The sequence below is a fragment of the Hoplias malabaricus genome, chromosome 4 (assembly GCF_029633855.1).
Source record: "Hoplias malabaricus isolate fHopMal1 chromosome 4, fHopMal1.hap1, whole genome shotgun sequence".
NCBI classification, from domain to species: domain Eukaryota; kingdom Metazoa; phylum Chordata; class Actinopteri; order Characiformes; family Erythrinidae; genus Hoplias; species Hoplias malabaricus.
The window spans coordinates 33,928,589-33,947,845 of NC_089803.1; the positions used below are offsets into that span (position 1 = coordinate 33,928,589).

Below are 19,257 nucleotides of genomic sequence, written 5' to 3' on the forward strand. Positions count from 1 at the left end.
ATGGTGCAAAAGACTGTAGAAACCTGTGCTATTGTCAGATAAAGTCCATGGATGTCATGTTTTCTGTTCTAATGACAAATAGTACCATCTAGAGTGTTATTAGTGATGGGTGCAAAAGACAACATCAATCATGGTTTTGGGAGGATTACATCTGTGACCATGGTATGGGTGACCTGCATATGTGATAAGAATCTATTGTTCTGGAGTCAAACACTAAGTTTATAGAAACATATTCTGTTATCAAGATATTTTTTTTCTGGGACGTCCATGGTTATTTCAGCAAGACACCGCCAGGCTTTATTCTGTACATGCTACAGCAACATGGCTTCACACAGAGTGTACGTGCTAGACTGACCTGCCTACATTCAAGATCGGTCTCCTGAGCAGCTGAAGTCTTGTATCAAGAACGAATGGGCGCAAATTCCACTTGAAAAATGTAATAGTTGGCATCCTCTGTTGTTTGTAATTAAAAAGAGTTGTAATTAAATGGAAAGTTGGTGAAATCCAGTGGTAAACATGCCTCTGTCCTAACTTTTTGGAGTGTGTTGCAGGCATAACATTTTTTTTTTAACGTGTTCACATTTACAAAATAAATTTCAGTTGGTCAGTGAAAACATTTGAAAGGTTTTCTTCGTAATTTTTTCAGAAAAAATTAAAGCTTAAAAAGAATGAACATATCACAGTTTCACATTTTTTATTGCATTTTACAAAATATCCCAAATTTTCTGGAAAAGGGCTTTGTAGAATTAAATATTATTAACAATTATATGAAAAAAATCTATTTACTTTTCCACTGCTCAGTTATAATCACTATATTAGTCTGTGTAGTCAAGTTATAATGTGGTCCCCATGTGTGTTAATTCACCAATTTGTAATTCAATACAATTCACCAATGTATATTGTCCAGTTTAATGCGTAGTGAAAGACACTTACGGTCTTCATATCAGCTGCCTCTTCAGAATGAAGAGATTTACTAAAACGTTCTGTATTTAGGGACAACTGTCTATTCAAGCAACTAACATCTAATCTTTCTCTGTTCTAATTCGGTTCTGTGTTTTAGCTGATTTGTGTTTGTGTCCAGTGTATTGCTCCTAATTTTCCTCACGCACCAGATGTCTCTGAAAGCTGAAAAGTGAATGTACAGACATCTGCAGACGGTGAGCATCATCTAATGGGCTGGATTGCTCTGAACCTTTGAATGTTTATTTAATGCCCCCACCCTCCCAGTCCCCCTGCGTCTGCTTTTAGTTATCTCCTACTTGGCACGTCGTCTGCACCCCTTTGATAGGTCGTTGATAACAGCCCTTGGCTGGCCCTGCCCTGACTGTATATAAATCACCACGTCCTACTCTTCACTCACAACTATTCCAGCATCACTGCCCCAAAGCCTCAAACCCTCACTCCCAACAAGGACCCTCACTTTCTCTGGAACTATGGCTCTCTTCTCCATCCTGCTTGCTTTGACTGTCGTGTCTCATACCGGAGCCTTTGACCTGGGACAGTCCACCCGCTGTGTGTCTATCCCTCACCAGCTGAGCGTGTGCCACGACGTGGGCTATTCTGAGATGCGGCTGCCGAACCTGATGGGTCACAGCAGTCTGGAGGCCGAGGTGGTCCCTCGCTCTGAGGACTGGCGCTCTCTCCTTCAGACTGGCTGCCACCCCCAGGCCCAGGCATTCCTCTGCTCCCTCATCGCTCCTGTCTGCCTGGACACGTAAGTATTTTTCCTGTTCTAACATTCCTTGAAGAAGTCATCAGGAGTCTGTTTATATATATATCCAAACTTCCATTCCTCATTCCTATGAATATGGAAGAGTTCAGATATGTATTGCATTAAATTACAATTTTCCCCCTCGCATTCCAATACGCTCTTTGTAGCCTATATGTAACCAAGTCTATTCTGTTTTCTGTGCAGGTTTATACCACCATGTCGGAGCCTGTGTGTGGCTGTGAGGGACAGCTGTGCTCCAGTGTTGGCCTGCCATGGTCACTCATGGCCTGAAGTTCTGAACTGTGACCGATTCCCTGCTCATGAGGATGTCTGTCTGACCCCACTGCCCAAACACATCAGCACCTTCCCCAAAGGTCAGTCCCCTACCCTTCTCTCACTCACACACATACTCCACACTGTGTACAATTGAACATAATGCTCCCCCAAGTTGTGAAATGAAGTTTGCCTAAGTTGTCTGAACTGTTGGAACAGCATGAAATGATTGTAATCTTAGGTTTTCCTTTGCTTTAACAGTGTTTTCTCAGCCGGCCTGTCAGACATGCCCTTCCGTAGAGGAGCTGCCCTCTCTCAAAACAGTGATGGATGCTCTCTGTCTCAATGGCTTTGGTAAGGAAAAGATACTATAAGAATTTTCCAAAATTACTCATATTATGGATTGAAACAACTTTAGTGTAAGATTAAACAAATGATGTGTAATGCATTTTTGTTAATGATCAATGCAACTTTAATAAATGACATCTACCCAAAAAAAATCTGATTAAAAATAGTTTCTTCGCAAGTTCAATATTTTCTATGTGAAATCAAATGGCATATATTTTGCTAAAAGAAACCTTAGTGTAGTTTCTAATGAGAGACATATGTTGCTGTTATATATACATATTCTTTTAGTGTGTATGTCCATTGTTGAATCTCTGTGGCATATTTTTACTCAAGGTCTCTCTCTCTCTCTCACAGCTGTTAAGGCGAAGCTGTCCAGAAGGCGTGTTCTCTCCACAGCCCCGGAGATGGAGGTGGAGGGGAAGGTGGAGTTTATCGAGCGAGGTCCTCTGTTGCCCTACAGCGCCGCCCAGCTGCTGCAACAGTGGCTGCTGCTCAACCTCCACTGTGCGCATGCGTTGGTGCGACCGGGACGAGCACAACTCTACCTGCTCACCGGCCATGCACGCCCAGATGGAACAGTGAGCATCACACACCTCTTCCCCTGGCTCAAGAAGGACATCCACATCGCCACAGCCACGCGCAAGTGGAAACAGCACAAGTGCTGAGCAGTAGGGGGGCTCACATTTCTGTCCCAGGCCAGAAGGAGACTTCAGTAACTGTCTGGTCCCGAGCCAAGGTCTTTCCTCATGACTAAAACTCCCGAAAAACAGGGGCCCGGGTTCAGTCACGGGCTGTCAGAGAAGGAAGGATTGCTCAAATATGCAGTAGGGCCACAGGGTCAGCACTGCTAACCACTGGGCTATATTACATCTGTGTAAAAAGAATTACGGCCGGGTGGAGTACGATGTATTGTATTATTTTCTGTATACTGTATGTGTGCCGTTTGCAACAGGACTTGAAGTTCAGTGTTTAGCTGGAGCTGGGTTCTCCTGCCTGGACTGACCTTCTCTCCTCTAGTGGAGCCACTCGGACTCACACACAGCTTTCTGAGCACATACAACTGGAATGCACTCTCAACATATTGTACATATTGAGACTAGAGTAAAATGATTTGTAAAGATAGTATTTTCTATTCAAGTATGGGTGTATTTATGTGTGTATTTTGAGTTTTTGTGAACAGGAGGTAATAAAGGCCATCTTGAATCACATTTTTGTGTGTGTGTATTGCTTGTGATAAGTGGTGTTTAAGAAACCACTTAGTCCATGTTTGAATGTACACCACAAAACTGTGGCAGAGCTAAAAATGAGCAGATGTACAGGAGTACATTGTTGAAGAAATTCTGCACTATGCTTTTGCAGTCAGTGTGCACCCTATAGGTAGTTATTGTATTATATTGTAATTACATAGTCATTCATTTTTCACTGCTATTTGATATGCAGAATTATTAAAATGCAGCTTTGTTCTACGTTTAATTCTGTGTTAACACTCCTTAAGGGTGCACTTGCCCCATGTGCTGTCAAATGTCTAAAATCCTGGACACGCCACTGGGTGCAAGCAACTGTAAACATGTAATAGAGCCTTGACTGTAACCTCTTCTCCACTGTGTCTGTGATTTTGGTTTTAGATTAGTCCTGTTCTTCATTGTGCATTCACACACATCCCTTCTACATAGCTCTTTGTGTGTATGAGTGTGTGTGTGTGTGTGTGTGTCTCAGCCTTTGCTTGTAAATGTGAACAAAGTTGCTGCAATCCATTCTCTTCAGCCACCTCATTATGACTCCATAGACACATTGAAGAGAGAGCGAGAGAGAAAGAGCACATTAGAAACTTCCGTGCTGTGCTACAAAAAGCCTCCTGTGTGCCGGCCTCCAGTGCCATTGTTCGCCCTAATTCATGGAGTCTGGCTCACCATTGACAATATGAAGTGCGAGTGGGGGGACAGCTATTGAGAGAGCTCTGTTTGTAAGGGGTCGGAGAGAGAAAAGGGAGAGAGACCTCTCACAGCTGGCCCACTGAGCGCTGCCGCTCGGTCTTCTCTTTATAGCCCTTCTATGAGGCCTCTGATTTTCTTTCACTCCTCTTTAAGAACAAGGTTGAGGGACTTCAAATAGATTCACATGAAACCAACATTTGAGAGCTTGGAGATCATAATAGCACAACAATTCCAGTGCTCTCATTTAAGGAAGCCATTCGCAGTGGAAATGATTGAGAGATGCTTGATGTCTGGCATGAGGAGGGAAAGGAATGCGCGATGTGTGCTGAGCTTTATGGGATTATTTTATTGAGCACACAGAGGCAAAAGAACATCTTAATTATACCAAGCTTTTAGCATTTGCCTCCATTATCGTGGAGTGAGGGTTCAGAATGACTACTTAAGTTTCAACTTGAACTCTTACCTCCTGCATTTTGTAGAAGAGGCATGCGCTACTGCATGATCAATATTATGATCAGGAATCATATTTCAGAAATTTAGAATTTCTGCTAATCTCTTAAACAGCCAGTGACTCTTACAGCTAACAAACTTAATTGTTTTAAAAAATAATTCTGTACAGAAATTGTACAAAATGTTAAAATTAAGAGAAAAACTTGTACTAAACTCACTCCAGAAGACATGACACTGAAGCACTGATTCAAAATCGATTTCAATGTGTACACTGTTTCTCATTACAATATCTCATAACCACCTTAATGTGTTTTTTTAATTCTTTAAAAAATAACAGCTGCTGTTTACATTGTTCCAGCTTTTATGCAGCCAGAAAAAATAAAATAAAAGAAAAGAAAACGCCAAAATGTCAACACAATTGCTACTAAAAAAGTAAGAACACATTATTTTCCAATCATTTTGGAACCAGTGTTCACATCTGACTGTAATACATTCATCCAGTCTATTCAGTGCTTTCGCTGATATGTCTGAGTATGGGGGTTAGTTTGATATGAGAACACAGATAGAGTGTGTTCTATCTGCTGTTCTGTCCTTCATTCCGAATCAGTAAGAAGATAACCCTGCCCTTGTAGCCCACACAAAAGTCCATCTCATCCAACCAGCTCCTCATAGTTAACCGTAAACACATTACATATTCATCACCACACGGCAGGTCCTCCACCAGCGAGGGGGGAATAAAACTGCAAATTTGATTACAAGCGCCCTTTGGCTCTATGGCTGAGGCACAAAGGGCCTGGCTGTCTGGGGCGATTACCATGCCCAGCATGAGGTGATGTTTTACCCCACAGAATCCCCCAGCGCCCCTTGCACCGGGACATGCCTGTTTAGTGCGGGCCAGCGTTCTTTCTACTGCCTTTGGCCCTGCTGGAGACCCTGCTCAAAAGAACCCACACTTAAAAAAAACTTTCACACTCACTGCGCTCCACTGCAGCCTGTGAACCCAACCCACTCAAACAACTGAAATATTAACACGACTTTCTCTGCACTGCTGTTGTTTCATTTTGGGTCATCCTTTAAACTTACTGGGAGTAACAGGGTCATTTATATTATGAATAACTGTAGCTGAATGTGATTGTTATAATTCATCACAGCATCTTGAATTTGACTCCTTTTGAATTACAAAAGAAAAGGTGTACGGAGCAATGTCATAGAAGAACCTCATCTGATTTCTCAATGAACCTTTCAAAAACTCTCTGAAGAATTATTTCTGTACACGACATGTGAATGTAACAAACCCTTCAACACACAAAATATACAGGTTCTATATCAATCAATTTTTTTCCCAAGAAACAAACATTCAAGGACAATTTAGGAACCATTATTTCTCAGGAGAACTGTTGAGGGGTAAATGTGGATAAACTGCAAAACACACTAAGCACAACATTTAAGTCAGAAAAGGGCATAATTAGGGGTGAATATATCATTCTTATATTTTAGTAATGATTTAATGACTGAATGAGTAATATTCCAGTATACAGTGGATTTCATGAACCTTTCATATGAATTGAACTTTTGAAAATGCCCCATCTGACATTTTGTCAGTTTATCAATCAAACTGGACTCATTTCAGCTCCCTCTTGGAATCCAACAGCCTCAGTCACTTTGACACTTCACATCATGTCTGTGAGCTCTGAGCCAGGATTGACAGGGAATAAAGGGAATAAGAGATAAGCTGTCAGACCGATGAATTCTACTGCTACATACTGTATACACACAGTACACTAAACTGGAAGAGACTCCAGCTTGAAAGTGAGAAGTCTGACAAAGTTTGAAGAGATTTTGAAGGGATTTAGCAACAACCAGATACAGCACAAAACCTTTTTTTTTCATTTCCAGGACTGAAAAGAAACAAAAACTTTATCTGCTCAAACTGATCATGTAATTTTTCTTTAAATGTTTTTAAATGATCTATTATCAATTCAGGCTTTTGACATATAAGCATCCAAAAGTAGACCATTGTGTTCAAACTACTTAAAAAAACTCTACTACCCCACTGACACAGTCTGGATGGGTGCTATTTTAGGACACACATATTATAGCTTTGGATTCAGTCTTTTCCCCTACAAAACATCATTCAACATTTTCTGATAGCAGTATGATACCAAACCTGATATCAGATCAGTGTTATTTCTAGCAGCTTATTAATGTTAGTATACCGAAGTAGACCTGCTATGTAATATGTGAATTCAGTGCTGGTTCCTTTATCGTTTACTCATATACTCACTTTAAAAGCAAATAAATCTGCCTTGTCCATAACCATAAAGCCAGTGACAACAGAAGCATTTATAATAAGCTGTGATAGACTATGAGGCAGATAGAGGCTGACTCCTGAAGGGCTTTTCAATAGGTTCCTCTGAAAAAGACACAACTATTTACTGCTCCTGGACTCTGTTTGGTGTGCAAGTTAAACTTTGGTCAGGAGTCCATTGTCTCCAGTGTCTATCATTTAATGGCCGCTTTGACATAATGAATGAAGTGGTCCCACCTTCTGTCCAGCAGAAAGGCCCTACTCTTATCTCCTTTCACAATCACTGTGCATGAGCTCAACCAATCAGGGCCAAGCTTCGGGTGCCCGTGGGCTAAAGAGGGAAAGGAGTTATTGTTTTCTTTCTGCTTTTTAATGAAGTTTACCCTGTCCCTCTTGCAGGAACATGTTAGTAGCTTGGAAAAACTTTGCAAAGAGCAGTGGATCTGCATTAGTAGGAGTGAATTCATGAGGAAAGGGGAATCATAGAGTAATGGCTGAATCTCCATCGAGGCATCCCGGGTTTGGCAATTCCGGAAAGAGTTTTCTTATCGATAATCTACTGCGTCCTGGCAATAAATCGCCCTCTCTAATCACACCTGCAACTACTCAGAAAAGGTGTTTTCCTGGGCTGCTATGTGGGCCGCTGGGTCTGGCTCCAAAGGGTACATGGGGACATAGATATGAGGCTCAGCAAAGGAAACTGCATGAGATGGAACGAGAGACACTCAAACCACATTCAGGTGAGATGGCTTACTGTGGAATCTCATGCTCTATTTCAGTGCAGTTGATTTCAATCCATAACTGTATTGGAATGTAGTTTGAAATGTGGCTCAGCTTTGGTGGAATTGCTGAAAAATGTATCAGGAGTGAATACAATGTTTATTTATATGTATGCTCTCAGATATATAGACCCTCAGAAGAAAATTTGGAATCATTAATTTTGACATTGCAGTTTGAAAATACCAGCTGTCCTTTATGTTGTGTCAAAACTTCTTGAAGAACGAACAAATAGAAATGTTTGTTATTATTATACATGAACTTGCATTGAAAATCTGAAGTTACCATTCCTGAGAAAAGAAGACTCTTGACCTTCAGTGACACTTTCTTAGTCTTTTCCTCTTATTACTGGTAAATTTCAGTGATGACAATGCCATATGCTTAAGTATGAAATAATTATATGCTGTGATATAACAGTAATGGAGGTTTGCTAGTGGAGCCACAATAAAATAATTCTAAAATAAAATGAATTGTTGTCTGAAGGAAATAAATGCCATTTAAGATATTATTAAGAGAAGTTATAATGTATACATTCTACAATATTTAATTTTTTGGTAATTTTATTTGAAATCAAAGAAAACAGCAGGGGTTGATAAACTTAAATTTACAATTAACACTCCATTAGTTTTCATTGCCCTAAGTGGACAGGATCTATCAACAGGTCAAAACATATTTTATCTAATATAACTTAAGATGATCTCAGCCAGCGTGCAGCATAGTGCATGTAGTTTTAAGATTTCATAAAGTTAAATGGGAAAAACCATGCAACAATCTGTGTATTTTAGGAATTGGGTTCTGTTGGTGCAAAACAGTTTTAAGAACTGTGCTGTTAATAGCTACACATGATATTGGCAGAATTTAAAACATAATCTAAAGGTCCCTTTGTAAAGTATATATATATATATCTTTATATATACTAAAACCTTTTAATGTTTTAGTTTCTTTACTATCAGGTATATGTAATTCATCTAATTTCTAATGTTTGCATTTTTGTCATAATCTCACAAGAACAGTTGACTTTTACTGTGCTAAAATGTCAGAAAGAATGGACCAGTAGAAATGGTACAAACAGCTTAGGACAAAATTGTTTTAAATAGAATTGTATAGTATAGTATAGATCAGAACAGAACCAAATAGGATAGAATAGAATGCCTTTATGTCATTGTGCAAATTATAAAACGTTGCATAAAAATATATAATGATATTGGAGTCCAACACCTGATCAGTGCAAAACAAATAAAGATGCTTGTTTCAAAAAATAAACATTGCACTAAAGTGTAAAAAAAGGATAACAATATAAGACTACAACAATATAAGTAAATCATTTTTTAAAAAACATTTACCTTATTACATTAAAAGATTAACCTAAGATGTACATAAAACTAGCAGCTAATCTATTGTCTATTAAATGTTGATTTAGAGAGTATTGTGATTTAAATTCAGAATGATAAAATAAACCACCATGTGCAAGAACTCTATTTTCCTTTTTTTGTGTATATTTGTTTTATTGTGATTGCACCCTTAAGAGTATTATTCTGTAATTAAAGGGAAAACAGTGCAAACAGGCTTAATTAATCTAAAGGGGTGAGGAGTAGAAATCATTATCAATTTACAAATTCTGGCCATTAAAGAGTTAAAGAAAGAGTAAATAACTTTAACATACATAACATGTTATATGTTGTTTAATATATAAATTGTTAACATATTCTTGAATTACCCTCTGGAATCAATAACGTGATCTATATATCTATCCGTATAGCATCTGAGAAAAGTGCACCTAAAGACAAAATATTTAATTTCATGGAATAGCATTTATCTACAATCCGTTATTTAGTGGAATTATTTCCAAAGCTGTCTTCAAGGACAATCGGTATTAAGAATTCATTCAATACCTGCTTCATTCCCTCTATTAAATAAAATCAAATGTACTGCTGTGGAATTTAAAACCTGAAGTTTACTTCAATAGATTTAACTATTTAGACCATTTTTACTGGTTGCTTCATCAGGAAAGAAGTGTTGCGGAGTGATTATTCATTCTGATGTGTGTGTGTGTGTGTGTGTGTGTAGCAGTGATGATGCTGTGTGGGTCTCCTCTTATTCACCCTTGCTGTGGCAGCTCCACACCACTGACTTGCTCTCCTCCTCTCCTCTCCAGCTCCAGTGAGTCTGTCTCAAACACACACACACACACACACACACACACACACACACACACACACCACACACTCACACACACACACACACACACACAGAGATTTAACAGCTAACAGCTAATTCTTCTCTAATATGCACACCACTGCATAGCTATTCATCAATCATGCCTATTTAGTGGAGGGAAGCTTTTATTATCATGTAGCCACACACACACACATACACACACACACACACACACACACAGCTTGAGAGAGAGAGAGAGAGAGAGAGAGAGAGAGAGAGAGCACAATAAAACCACACCTCCTGTTTTCTGCCAGAGTAGGTTAGAATTGATATTAAGTGCACCATAATGGCCAAACCCATTCTTTCACCCTCTGTGCTCAGTGAGCTCCAGCCAGGCTGCTTTGTATGCCTGCTCCCTGTCTCTGAACTTGCAGCAGAGTGTGTAATTCTCTTGAGATCATAAGGTCTATATGCAGTAACATGATTGTTTAAGTATAATGACAGAATAATGTTTGGCGTTAAATACATAGACCACATGTACAGTATTGGGATATGTACAATGTGCAATATTCAGACACTGCCTTGTATTTAATAATTCCCAGTCCAAACAGCCATTAAGTACAAGTGATTTATTTTGAGCTGAGATTTCCAAGGATCTTGGAAGGGTAGGGAGATTCCAATAGTTAGGAAATGGAGCTCTACCACCACACAACACACTATAGACCAAAAAATTATTTTGTTGTTGATAATTGTTAGATAAATATGCTTGATTTTATATATATATATATATATATATATATATATATATATATATATATATATATATATATATATATATATAATGGCAAACGTTCTGTAGTCAAGGCTTTGTTTTACACGGATACCTGATGAAATTCCTTTGACATAGCTAAATGTTACCCTCCACCTCCCTTCTGGTCCCCCACCTTAAAAAAATCCTCTGAAAACTTTTTAGTGGCTTGACACTTTCCCACAGCGCCCCTCACACATACAATGCGGCTTTGCCCCATGACCAATCAGCTCTTTCAGCTGGGCCGCACACACGCGACCCCACTGCCATTTTTCACCACAGCAATGAACTCAGCCTGAGGGAGTAGCTGCTCTCTGTGCTGATCTGGGACCAGTGTGTTTTTTCCACATTCTAATCCCAGTTTCTGAGACAGGGCCCACGATCTGGTGTGAGATCAGTAGCAAAAAGGCGACTTCACTCAACACAATGAAGGCCTGCACACTAACATTCCTATGCACAGATAGGGAGGGGTTGCTTCTCTGGCCTTTTTGTTGCGACTGATACAAAGCTGGGCACTGAAAAAACGCCTCCTCTTTTCTCCTGTCCCTCACGTGCTGGTCTCTGTCCGTTTAGGGCCCCCTTCGCTGGGGAGGAATAATGCACTCAATAGCGATGACTTTTATAGACTTATTGGAGCTCATCTTCCCATAGAGAGAGGGGTTGTGTACCTGTGGGTGAAAGGATAGAGTGAGGGATGGCTGGTTGCTGAAGGGACAGTGGGGGAATGGAGAGAGGATCTTTTGTTGAGCTAAAAGGGAGATTTCAAGGGCACAAAAGAGTGAGGGGGGAATAAGTAGCCTGCTCGTGAGTTGACCCACTAATAGGGCGTTTAAGTGGAAACTATTGATCCAGAATGATGGACTAGGGAGCGTGACTAACAGTCTTACTCACTGCTTCGAAGGTGGTCAGTGCGGCGATTTGTTGGACAGATTAAGGACGTATTGTTGAATAGACTGCGGGAAATTGTGCTGCTTGACTTTTTTGTCAAGCCTGCACCTGTGATTGAAAAAGCGTGGGATTGCTGCTTACAGGCCTATTTCTCTATCACATGTAGTCTCTCTCTCTCTCTGTTAAGTTTCTATCTCTCTGTATCTTTCTCACTTTTTTCTCTGACTCTCGCTTTGCTGCTTTGTGTCTTTCTGTCTGCTTCCTTCACATTCTCTCTTTATCGCTTTCTGTCTCACTCTGTAAATTTCTCTCTGTTGCACTTGCTCCCTATTTCTCTTTGTCTCATTGTTTGGCTCTCTCTCTCTATCCAGGGTCAAAATGTGATAACACTGCATGGGATAAAAGATCATCAGACACAGACAATTAAAGAACACTTTGCACCAGACACACACATATACACATTCCCCAGTGGCCTCTAGGTGTGCAAATCAGACATGAGACAAGTAATAATTCCAAAGGAGCCCCATAAGCATAAGCTGATTATAAGTCCTCTTGAGTGCTATTAACACAACTCCAGTGGTGACACACTTTCACAGGACTTAAAATTGTGCTGTCTCTTTATATCCATGGCTTTCTCTCTCTCTCTCTCTCTCTCTCTCTCTCTCTCTCTCTCTCTCTCTCTCTCTCTCTCTCTCTCTCTCTCTCTCTCTCTCTCGCTCCCTCGCTCTTTCTCTCAGAAGTCTCAGGCCCTGGAGTGTGGAGTCCAGGATCATGTCCTAAACCCCACAGAGGAATCCTGAGGAGAGCGGTTTTCTCAGAGCAGCAGAGGAAAGAGCTGGAGAGAACATTCCGTAGACAGAAATATATCAGCAAAACTGACCGCAACAGGCTGGCCACACAACTTTGTCTGAAAGAAACACAGGTAAAAATAAAACATCAAGAAAAACCAAACAACAAAAAGAAGAAAGTTAAAAAAGCAAAAGAAAAAAAGAGAGAATAATAAACAGACGAGTAAATAAAGGTCACAAAAATACATAGTAAAATCAGGTAGTTTCATTAGTGGCTCCAATGTATTTTGGAAGACATTTTCTTCATCTTTTAGGATAAGTTGTTCCAGTTGCAGTGTTTCATTCAAGAATTTATAATTCTGTTCAATTATTCTATTGATAGTGAAGTAAAACCATTTGGACACATACTGTCCCATTGTTCATCAGTAAAAGCACATCCCAAATCTTTTTGCCATACATTTTTAAGTTGGATTAGAGAGGAGTTATGACTGTCTAACAAAGTATTGTAAATCAAAGAGATTTCCCCCTTCAATGATATAGAATAGAGAAGTTTTTCACATTTCAGTACTAAAGTGCTGCTTTCAAAACTATGGTATTTTGCTCAGCCACAATACCTTTCACCTCTTTGTTTCTACACTGTTCTTTCTCTCAACCCCACTGACCACACAGGTTCACTTTGTAGTTCTGCAATAAGACTGTAGTCCATCGGTTGCTCTGCATACTTAATTTGCCCCTTTCAGCCTGTTCTTCACAGGTCAGGAACCCCACAGGGTAGGTATGATTTGGGTGGAGGCTCATTCTCAGAGCTGCAGTGACATGGTGATGGCGTGTTAGTGTCTGTTGTGCTGGTATGAGTGGATCAGACATAGCAGTGCTACTCAAGTTTATAACCCATCATTTTCACAGCTGAACTGAGAATAGTGCACCAAATATCCAGGCCACAGATTATCCACAGAATGACCAACACAAACTGTGCAAGCAAACTGTGAATTTAAATCGACAATGTGAACCAGAAGTCTAGGTGTGGCTAATAGAATGGAAAGCAGTGGACATGCAGTGTTTAAAAACTCAAATATCACTGCTGTGTCTGATCCTTATGTGACTACACAACACACACTAACAACCTACCATCGCATCAGTGTCAATGCAGCACTGAGAATTACACAATCATAGCTGCTCAGTGGGGGTCCTGACCATGGAAAGAACAGGATGAGAGGGAGTAAATCATGTATACAGAGCAACAGGTGGACTACAGTCCAGTCTGTAATTGTAGACCTACAAAGTGCTCTTGTATGGTTGGTGGAGCTGAGAGAATGGACAGAGAGTGACCATATATACAATGCGTCTAACAATTTGCACATGAATGACTCATGTGTGTATATGAGCAACTTCAGAGTATTATGCTGCTGGGGCAGATCTGATTCCAGAAGCACAGAATTTAGGTGGAGGAGCATATGACGTGAATGAACTTGATGAATGAATCTATTTTATACTGCATGTATTGCCTTCAGGCTTGAAACATGCCTAATTTGTTAGAGTAAAAAGACAGAACCCAGTGGAAAGGTAATGGGAACCTGCAGGTGTCTGACATTTAATCTTACATGGTTGATGTGCCATGAAATGATTCAAAGCTGCAACTTTCTTTTCCTATTTGAAGTGAATGACTGCTGAGTCACTGTTGCACCTCACAGAACCTCTATCAAAATTTCATTTGCAAGTATTTTCACTGTAGTGTTGGTCTGGTTTGTTAGACTTCTGAGAACGGTGAGGAATAAAACGAAGGAACATGTTTTTCCACAGCAGAGACTTTCAAAGTTGATCAAATATATCAGAATGAAAAACAATCTGCAGACACAACACAAGACACCAAAAACAGTTCATAGTAGAAAACATTTACATATGTACCTCATGTTTGCCACATAAGAGCAATACTAACGGCTAACTAAATGGTAAGGGCTTCAGTGTGAATGCGAGAAGGAGTGAAAATCCCTGTAAAGCTGATGAGACCTGTGAGCTCTGTTGTGAACAGAAGCCAAATGCACTAATTTAAAAGCTGTGTCTTTTAGTTTTATATTTGCAAATTCAAGCTCCTTATTTTGTACTTGATTCTACAGAAAAATGTCAAAAATATCTCCTGGTTGCAGGGGTGGTGCCACTGTGCAAATGTGTGAAACGTTTTGTCAAGGTTATTTTTGAGAGTGAAAATTGTGGTGGTGTTGGTACAGGCTCAAAAACACTGGGTAAACCTGCCTTATAATCAGATTTATTTTTTAACTGTAGCCAATGAAATGTGTGAAATACATTAATTAAACTTGATCTTGGGTCTTCAGTTCTGGCAGAATGGTGTTTATGTTATACATTGTACACAAATATGAATGGGGTAAATTCAGAATATTGCTGTTTTCAACATAAACCTGCAAAAGTCCAATAAATGGCCAGTGAATTTGAATCTGTGTGCGTGTATATTGCTTACTCTATTCTAATTCCAATGTATTCCTCTTATATTCTTCATCTCCTTCAGGTGAAGATTTGGTTCCAGAACCGTAGGATGAAGTGGAGGAACTCAAAGGAGAGAGAGAGTCTGAGCACAAGACCAGCAATGGAGGAGCTGCTGCTCAGGAGCATCCCAGACAGAGAGGAAGAAACAGGACAGACAAACACACTCCTCAGAGGGAGTCACTCCAATGCCCCCATATCTGCTGACAAACGCTCAAGAGGTCACACACAGCTGGCTGCTCACAGCGTCCACAGATAAGAGATGTGGACATGTCTTTCCCTCTTTTGCTTCAGCGCTGTGATATTTTGGCAATGGTTTCTATGTCTTAAAAAGCAGAGCAGCAACTGAGAATTTTGCTCACTTGTAAATGTGCCTTCATAGACAGCCAAAGCAGACTTTGTTTCTGTTTTTCCCCCCTCTGTGACTTGTTGTATATGACCATGTGATTAACAGCATTTACTGACAGACTAATTCATATATATACTAACTTCTCTGTAGCTGTTGAATACACGATAAAGACTTATTTTTGAACAAAATGCTAACAGGATCACATAGAACTGCCAGATTAATAAGTCTGTAAATCTGTCACAGCATACAGAGTACAAAAGAGTACACGTTAACATAATATTTTGAGGCTAAGCATTGTGAATTAAACAGGCTTTTACTTGTAAGATGTAGATTATGTTTTAAGACGTTTTACACATGAGACATTGTAAAGACAAAATGCTGGTTCTCATTTCACCATTAATATTCAACGGTTTATGCATGCAAGAACACAGATCTAACACAAAAAATAACTTCTTTTCTACAACAGTACTCAGTGTATAATGATTTCTTCTAAGATGTGTAAATGCTAAACCTAACCCTACCCTAAACCTAAGGAACCCCAAGAAAATGTGGGAAAAATTGTGGTTTGGAAAAAAACGAAGAAATGCACACATACACAGCAAATTCACCAGTGTTAAATCAACATCGTTAGTGTAAAAATGTAAACTTGTCAACACTCTCAGTGTTAATTTTGCACTAATAGTGTTGATTTAACACTGGTGAATTTGCTGTGTACATAAACACAGACGCATCAAACCTCCACTGTTGTAGATGCCATAATGTTAATGCGTGTCATGGTTATGGTGTCATGGAAATGTTCTCCCTGTAAAGCTTCAGAATTACCTCCATCAACACCTCTCCTTGAACACACACACTCTTTTACACACACAAACAAACACACACACACACACACACTCGTGTATACCACAAACATATCAGGATATGTCCAAATAAAACTGCAAAACACACATTTTAACACACATTTGAGCTTTTCTACAATGTGTGGATAAGTGAAGAAAACTCATTTTGTCCTGTTTGGATTTTCTATATAAAAAGTGTGACTCTTTCCGGTCCCAATTTGTTTTTTGTTGAGAAAAGAATTTTCACCTGGGAGGTTGAGAAGGCAGTGCAAAAACACAAGGGAAAAAAGGCATGTGATAAAAATGTGATAGAAAAAAATGTTTACAATTATATATTTTTCAACATTTTAGAGTAAACCAAAAGAACTATGATCAAAAATTTGAACACTTGCTCATCCAAGGTTTTACAGTAGATGCTGAAACATTTCTGTAAAAGTTTGACTGCTTTCAGATACAAGAACCTTTGATGTTCTACAGCCCAGTGCTGAGTGGCTTTATACTCCTCTAGCATACTCTGGGCACGGAGCATCATGATACTTTATTTAAACTCATGTGTGACAGATCTAGAGATTCCCATTTCATTATGGAGATTATTCAAACTGTGAGAGTGTGATTGTCTACAATGGCAGTGTATTAGTGTTTATTTATCAGAAAGATAAATAAAAAGAGAATAACCAATTCAGAGTTGAGGTCACCGGACAGTGCATGTATGTGTATAGAGTGGCAGAAATGATTAGCCAGAGAAATAATCTGATAAGGGGAGGAAAAGCGGTGTTCATGTAACATGAATGATCATTTAAAGTTAATTCCATGTAAAAATGGAACATTCTGATACTGGATTTCTTGCCAAGACATGCATATGAAGGTATCGAATTATAATCAAATAACTGCACTGTTTATCTCTGATATGGATTAAGATTGAAAATGTGCTCAGTTGATTATATTTGATCTGAAAGGTAAGTTACAACTAGAAACATGTCATGGGTTACATGATTATTTACAGAAAGTTTTCCATCTCTAGCACCCTTCTTATTTTCTGGGACTGAAACCCTAGATGTCCTGTCAAGCTGAATCCAGATGAAACTCTCCTTGAAGTCTGTAATACATGATTTTTATAACATTGACTGCGGTACTCATGCTTTTTGATAGAGTTTCATCATCATCATCATCATCATCATCAGCAGCATAATCATTATCATCATCTTTGCCCCCCACAATGCAGAGCAGGCAGCCAGGCTGAACTAAAATGCCCACTATTCAGAGGGAGGTCTGAAAGAGCAGTAATGAGCAATAAGAGCGAGAGCCAGAAGCAATTTGAGTTTTCCCTTAACTTGATCTGGAGATTATAAAGGCCCTGAAGCTACATGCTGTAAATTATTTTTTAGCCAAATATCTGACAGCCCTTTTCCACCAACGAGAAATCAGTTGGGTTGCTGTTTATGAACCTAAATTGGAACTGTTCAGGGCATTTCCATCAGCATACATTAGTTCCATGATCCAAAATGTTTGTTCCCAGATGGAACCAAAGAAGAGAAGGTTTTTCTGCATGAACATTGAAATGTCTGTGGGTGTGTCAAGCTAAAGAAGCTCCAGAAAGAGCATGCAGCGTCAAATCAAATGTTACTGTGGTGTGGAGCCTGATGAGGTCATTTGCAGCATGTAATATTGTCCGTGATTGTGTGCTGAGTAAAAGACCAATGAACCAGATGAGTCTGTGTATATTTAGGGGTTCAAGCATGCAGTGCTAGAAAGCCTGTTGTTCTGGTTAGGGTTTTTATTATTTATATTCCACTTGTTCTGTCCTGCCTTATTATTATTATTAATGTTGAAAACAAGAAATGGCCCGATTTCTGAAAAAAAAAATCACAAGAAAAATAAACATTTGTAGCCACAACACTCTAAATAAATCATCTAATTATTTAATTTGGACCAAATTAAATTATTGTATTGCCTTCCTGCCTGACTTGTTACCTATCTCATGACCTGCCCACGTGCAAGTAATTCAGTGTCTTAATGTATACTCATTTGTGCAAGAGCAGAGTCATTCCCAAAGCACTACACATACACTGCTAAAAGCTAGCAAGCTAGCTGCCATGAATGGCAGAAAAACTGATTAGGGTTGCAAACTGACCCGTATTTACAAAGGAGAATTGTACATGGTGTCGTTGCAGTGACTGTGTCCATTATAAACACTGTGTCCATTTTAAACTCCGTATTTGTACACTATAAGCCATGTTGTGTTTTGAGGCCAGACTGTTAAAATAGATGATTTGTTTGAGACAGAAGCTCAGAGGAGCAGCTCCTAAGCATAGAATGTGCTTCTCATTGGTCAGTTCTTTTATTTAGCCAATCAGCAGCTAGTGTTATGTGTCCATTATTCATTGCTGCAGCCAATGGAGTCACAGTCCCTCCTACAAGGGGGTGAACAATTTAAAATAGTACAGCAATATTATAGTAATATTTTATTTGCGAAATACATGGAAAGATTCTGTTTTGCAGTGACGGGGCACAAACATAGGATAAACAGAAAGCACACAACCACACCAAAGCTTTTCAGACATTTTATTAAAATCCTGGGGAACTGTGTTCACTTGTAGAAAATTGGTAGAAATGTGTTTAAAATGTGTTTTCAGGGCGACATGCAGGTAGTGTCGCAGTCACAGAGCTCCAGGGACCTGGAGGTTGTGGGTTCGATTCCTGCTCCGGGTGGCTGTCAGTGAGGAGTCTGGTGTGTTCTCCCCGTGTCTGTGTGGGTTTCCTCCGGGTGCTCCGGTTTCCTCCCACAGTCGACGTGACCCTGAACTGGATAAGCGCTTACAGACAATGAATGAATGAATGTGTTTTCAAATGCCACGGTGTCCAGCCATCAAAAAACAAAATCTGTGTCAGAACTAGGGCAGCAGGTAGTGCCGCAGTCACACAGCTCCAGGGACCTGGGTGGGTTCGATTCCCGCTCTGGGTGACTGTCTGTGAGGAGTTTGGTGTGTTGTCCGCGTGGGTTTCCTCTGGGTGCTCCGGTTTCCTCCCACAGTCCAAAAATGCACGTTGGTAGGTTGATTGGTAACTCAAAAGTGACCGTGTGTGTTGCCCTGTGAAGGATTCCAATGGTTCCTGGTAGGCTCTGGAAACCA

The 19,257-nt window shown here is 39.7% G+C and overlaps 2 protein-coding genes across 2 annotated transcripts; both read left to right on the forward strand.

The window, feature by feature from the left end:
- The first annotated feature begins 1,433 nt into the window (after positions 1-1,433).
- szl (sizzled) lies at positions 1,434-2,997 on the forward strand. Its single transcript, XM_066666853.1, has 4 exons — positions 1,434-1,714; positions 1,916-2,085; positions 2,246-2,338; positions 2,687-2,997. Exons 1-4 carry the CDS (start codon positions 1,434-1,436, stop codon positions 2,995-2,997), a joined length of 855 nt encoding a protein of 284 aa, XP_066522950.1.
- A 4,517-nt stretch (positions 2,998-7,514) lies between these two features.
- Positions 7,515-15,197, forward strand: dbx2 (developing brain homeobox 2). Its single transcript, XM_066668829.1, has 4 exons — positions 7,515-7,764; positions 9,869-9,961; positions 12,392-12,576; positions 14,964-15,197. Exons 1-4 carry the CDS (start codon positions 7,515-7,517, stop codon positions 15,195-15,197), a joined length of 762 nt encoding a protein of 253 aa, XP_066524926.1.
- Positions 15,198-19,257: the final 4,060 nt, after the last annotated feature.

Bases quoted from the DNA above. Each gene is read 5' to 3' on its own strand.
- szl (XM_066666853.1), top strand. From the start codon at position 1,434: ATGGCTCTCTTCTCCATCCTGCTTGCTTTGACTGTCGTGTCTCATACC. The intron at 1,715-1,915 runs GTAAGTATTTTT...TTTTCTGTGCAG, and splicing joins GCTCCTGTCTGCCTGGACAC to GTTTATACCACCATGTCGGA. The intron at 2,086-2,245 runs GTCAGTCCCCTA...TTGCTTTAACAG, and splicing joins CATCAGCACCTTCCCCAAAG to TGTTTTCTCAGCCGGCCTGT.
- dbx2 (XM_066668829.1), top strand. From the start codon at position 7,515: ATGGCTGAATCTCCATCGAGGCATCCCGGGTTTGGCAATTCCGGAAAG. The intron at 7,765-9,868 runs GTGAGATGGCTT...GTGTGTGTGTAG, and splicing joins GACACTCAAACCACATTCAG to CAGTGATGATGCTGTGTGGG. The intron at 12,577-14,963 runs GTAAAAATAAAA...CATCTCCTTCAG, and splicing joins TTTGTCTGAAAGAAACACAG to GTGAAGATTTGGTTCCAGAA.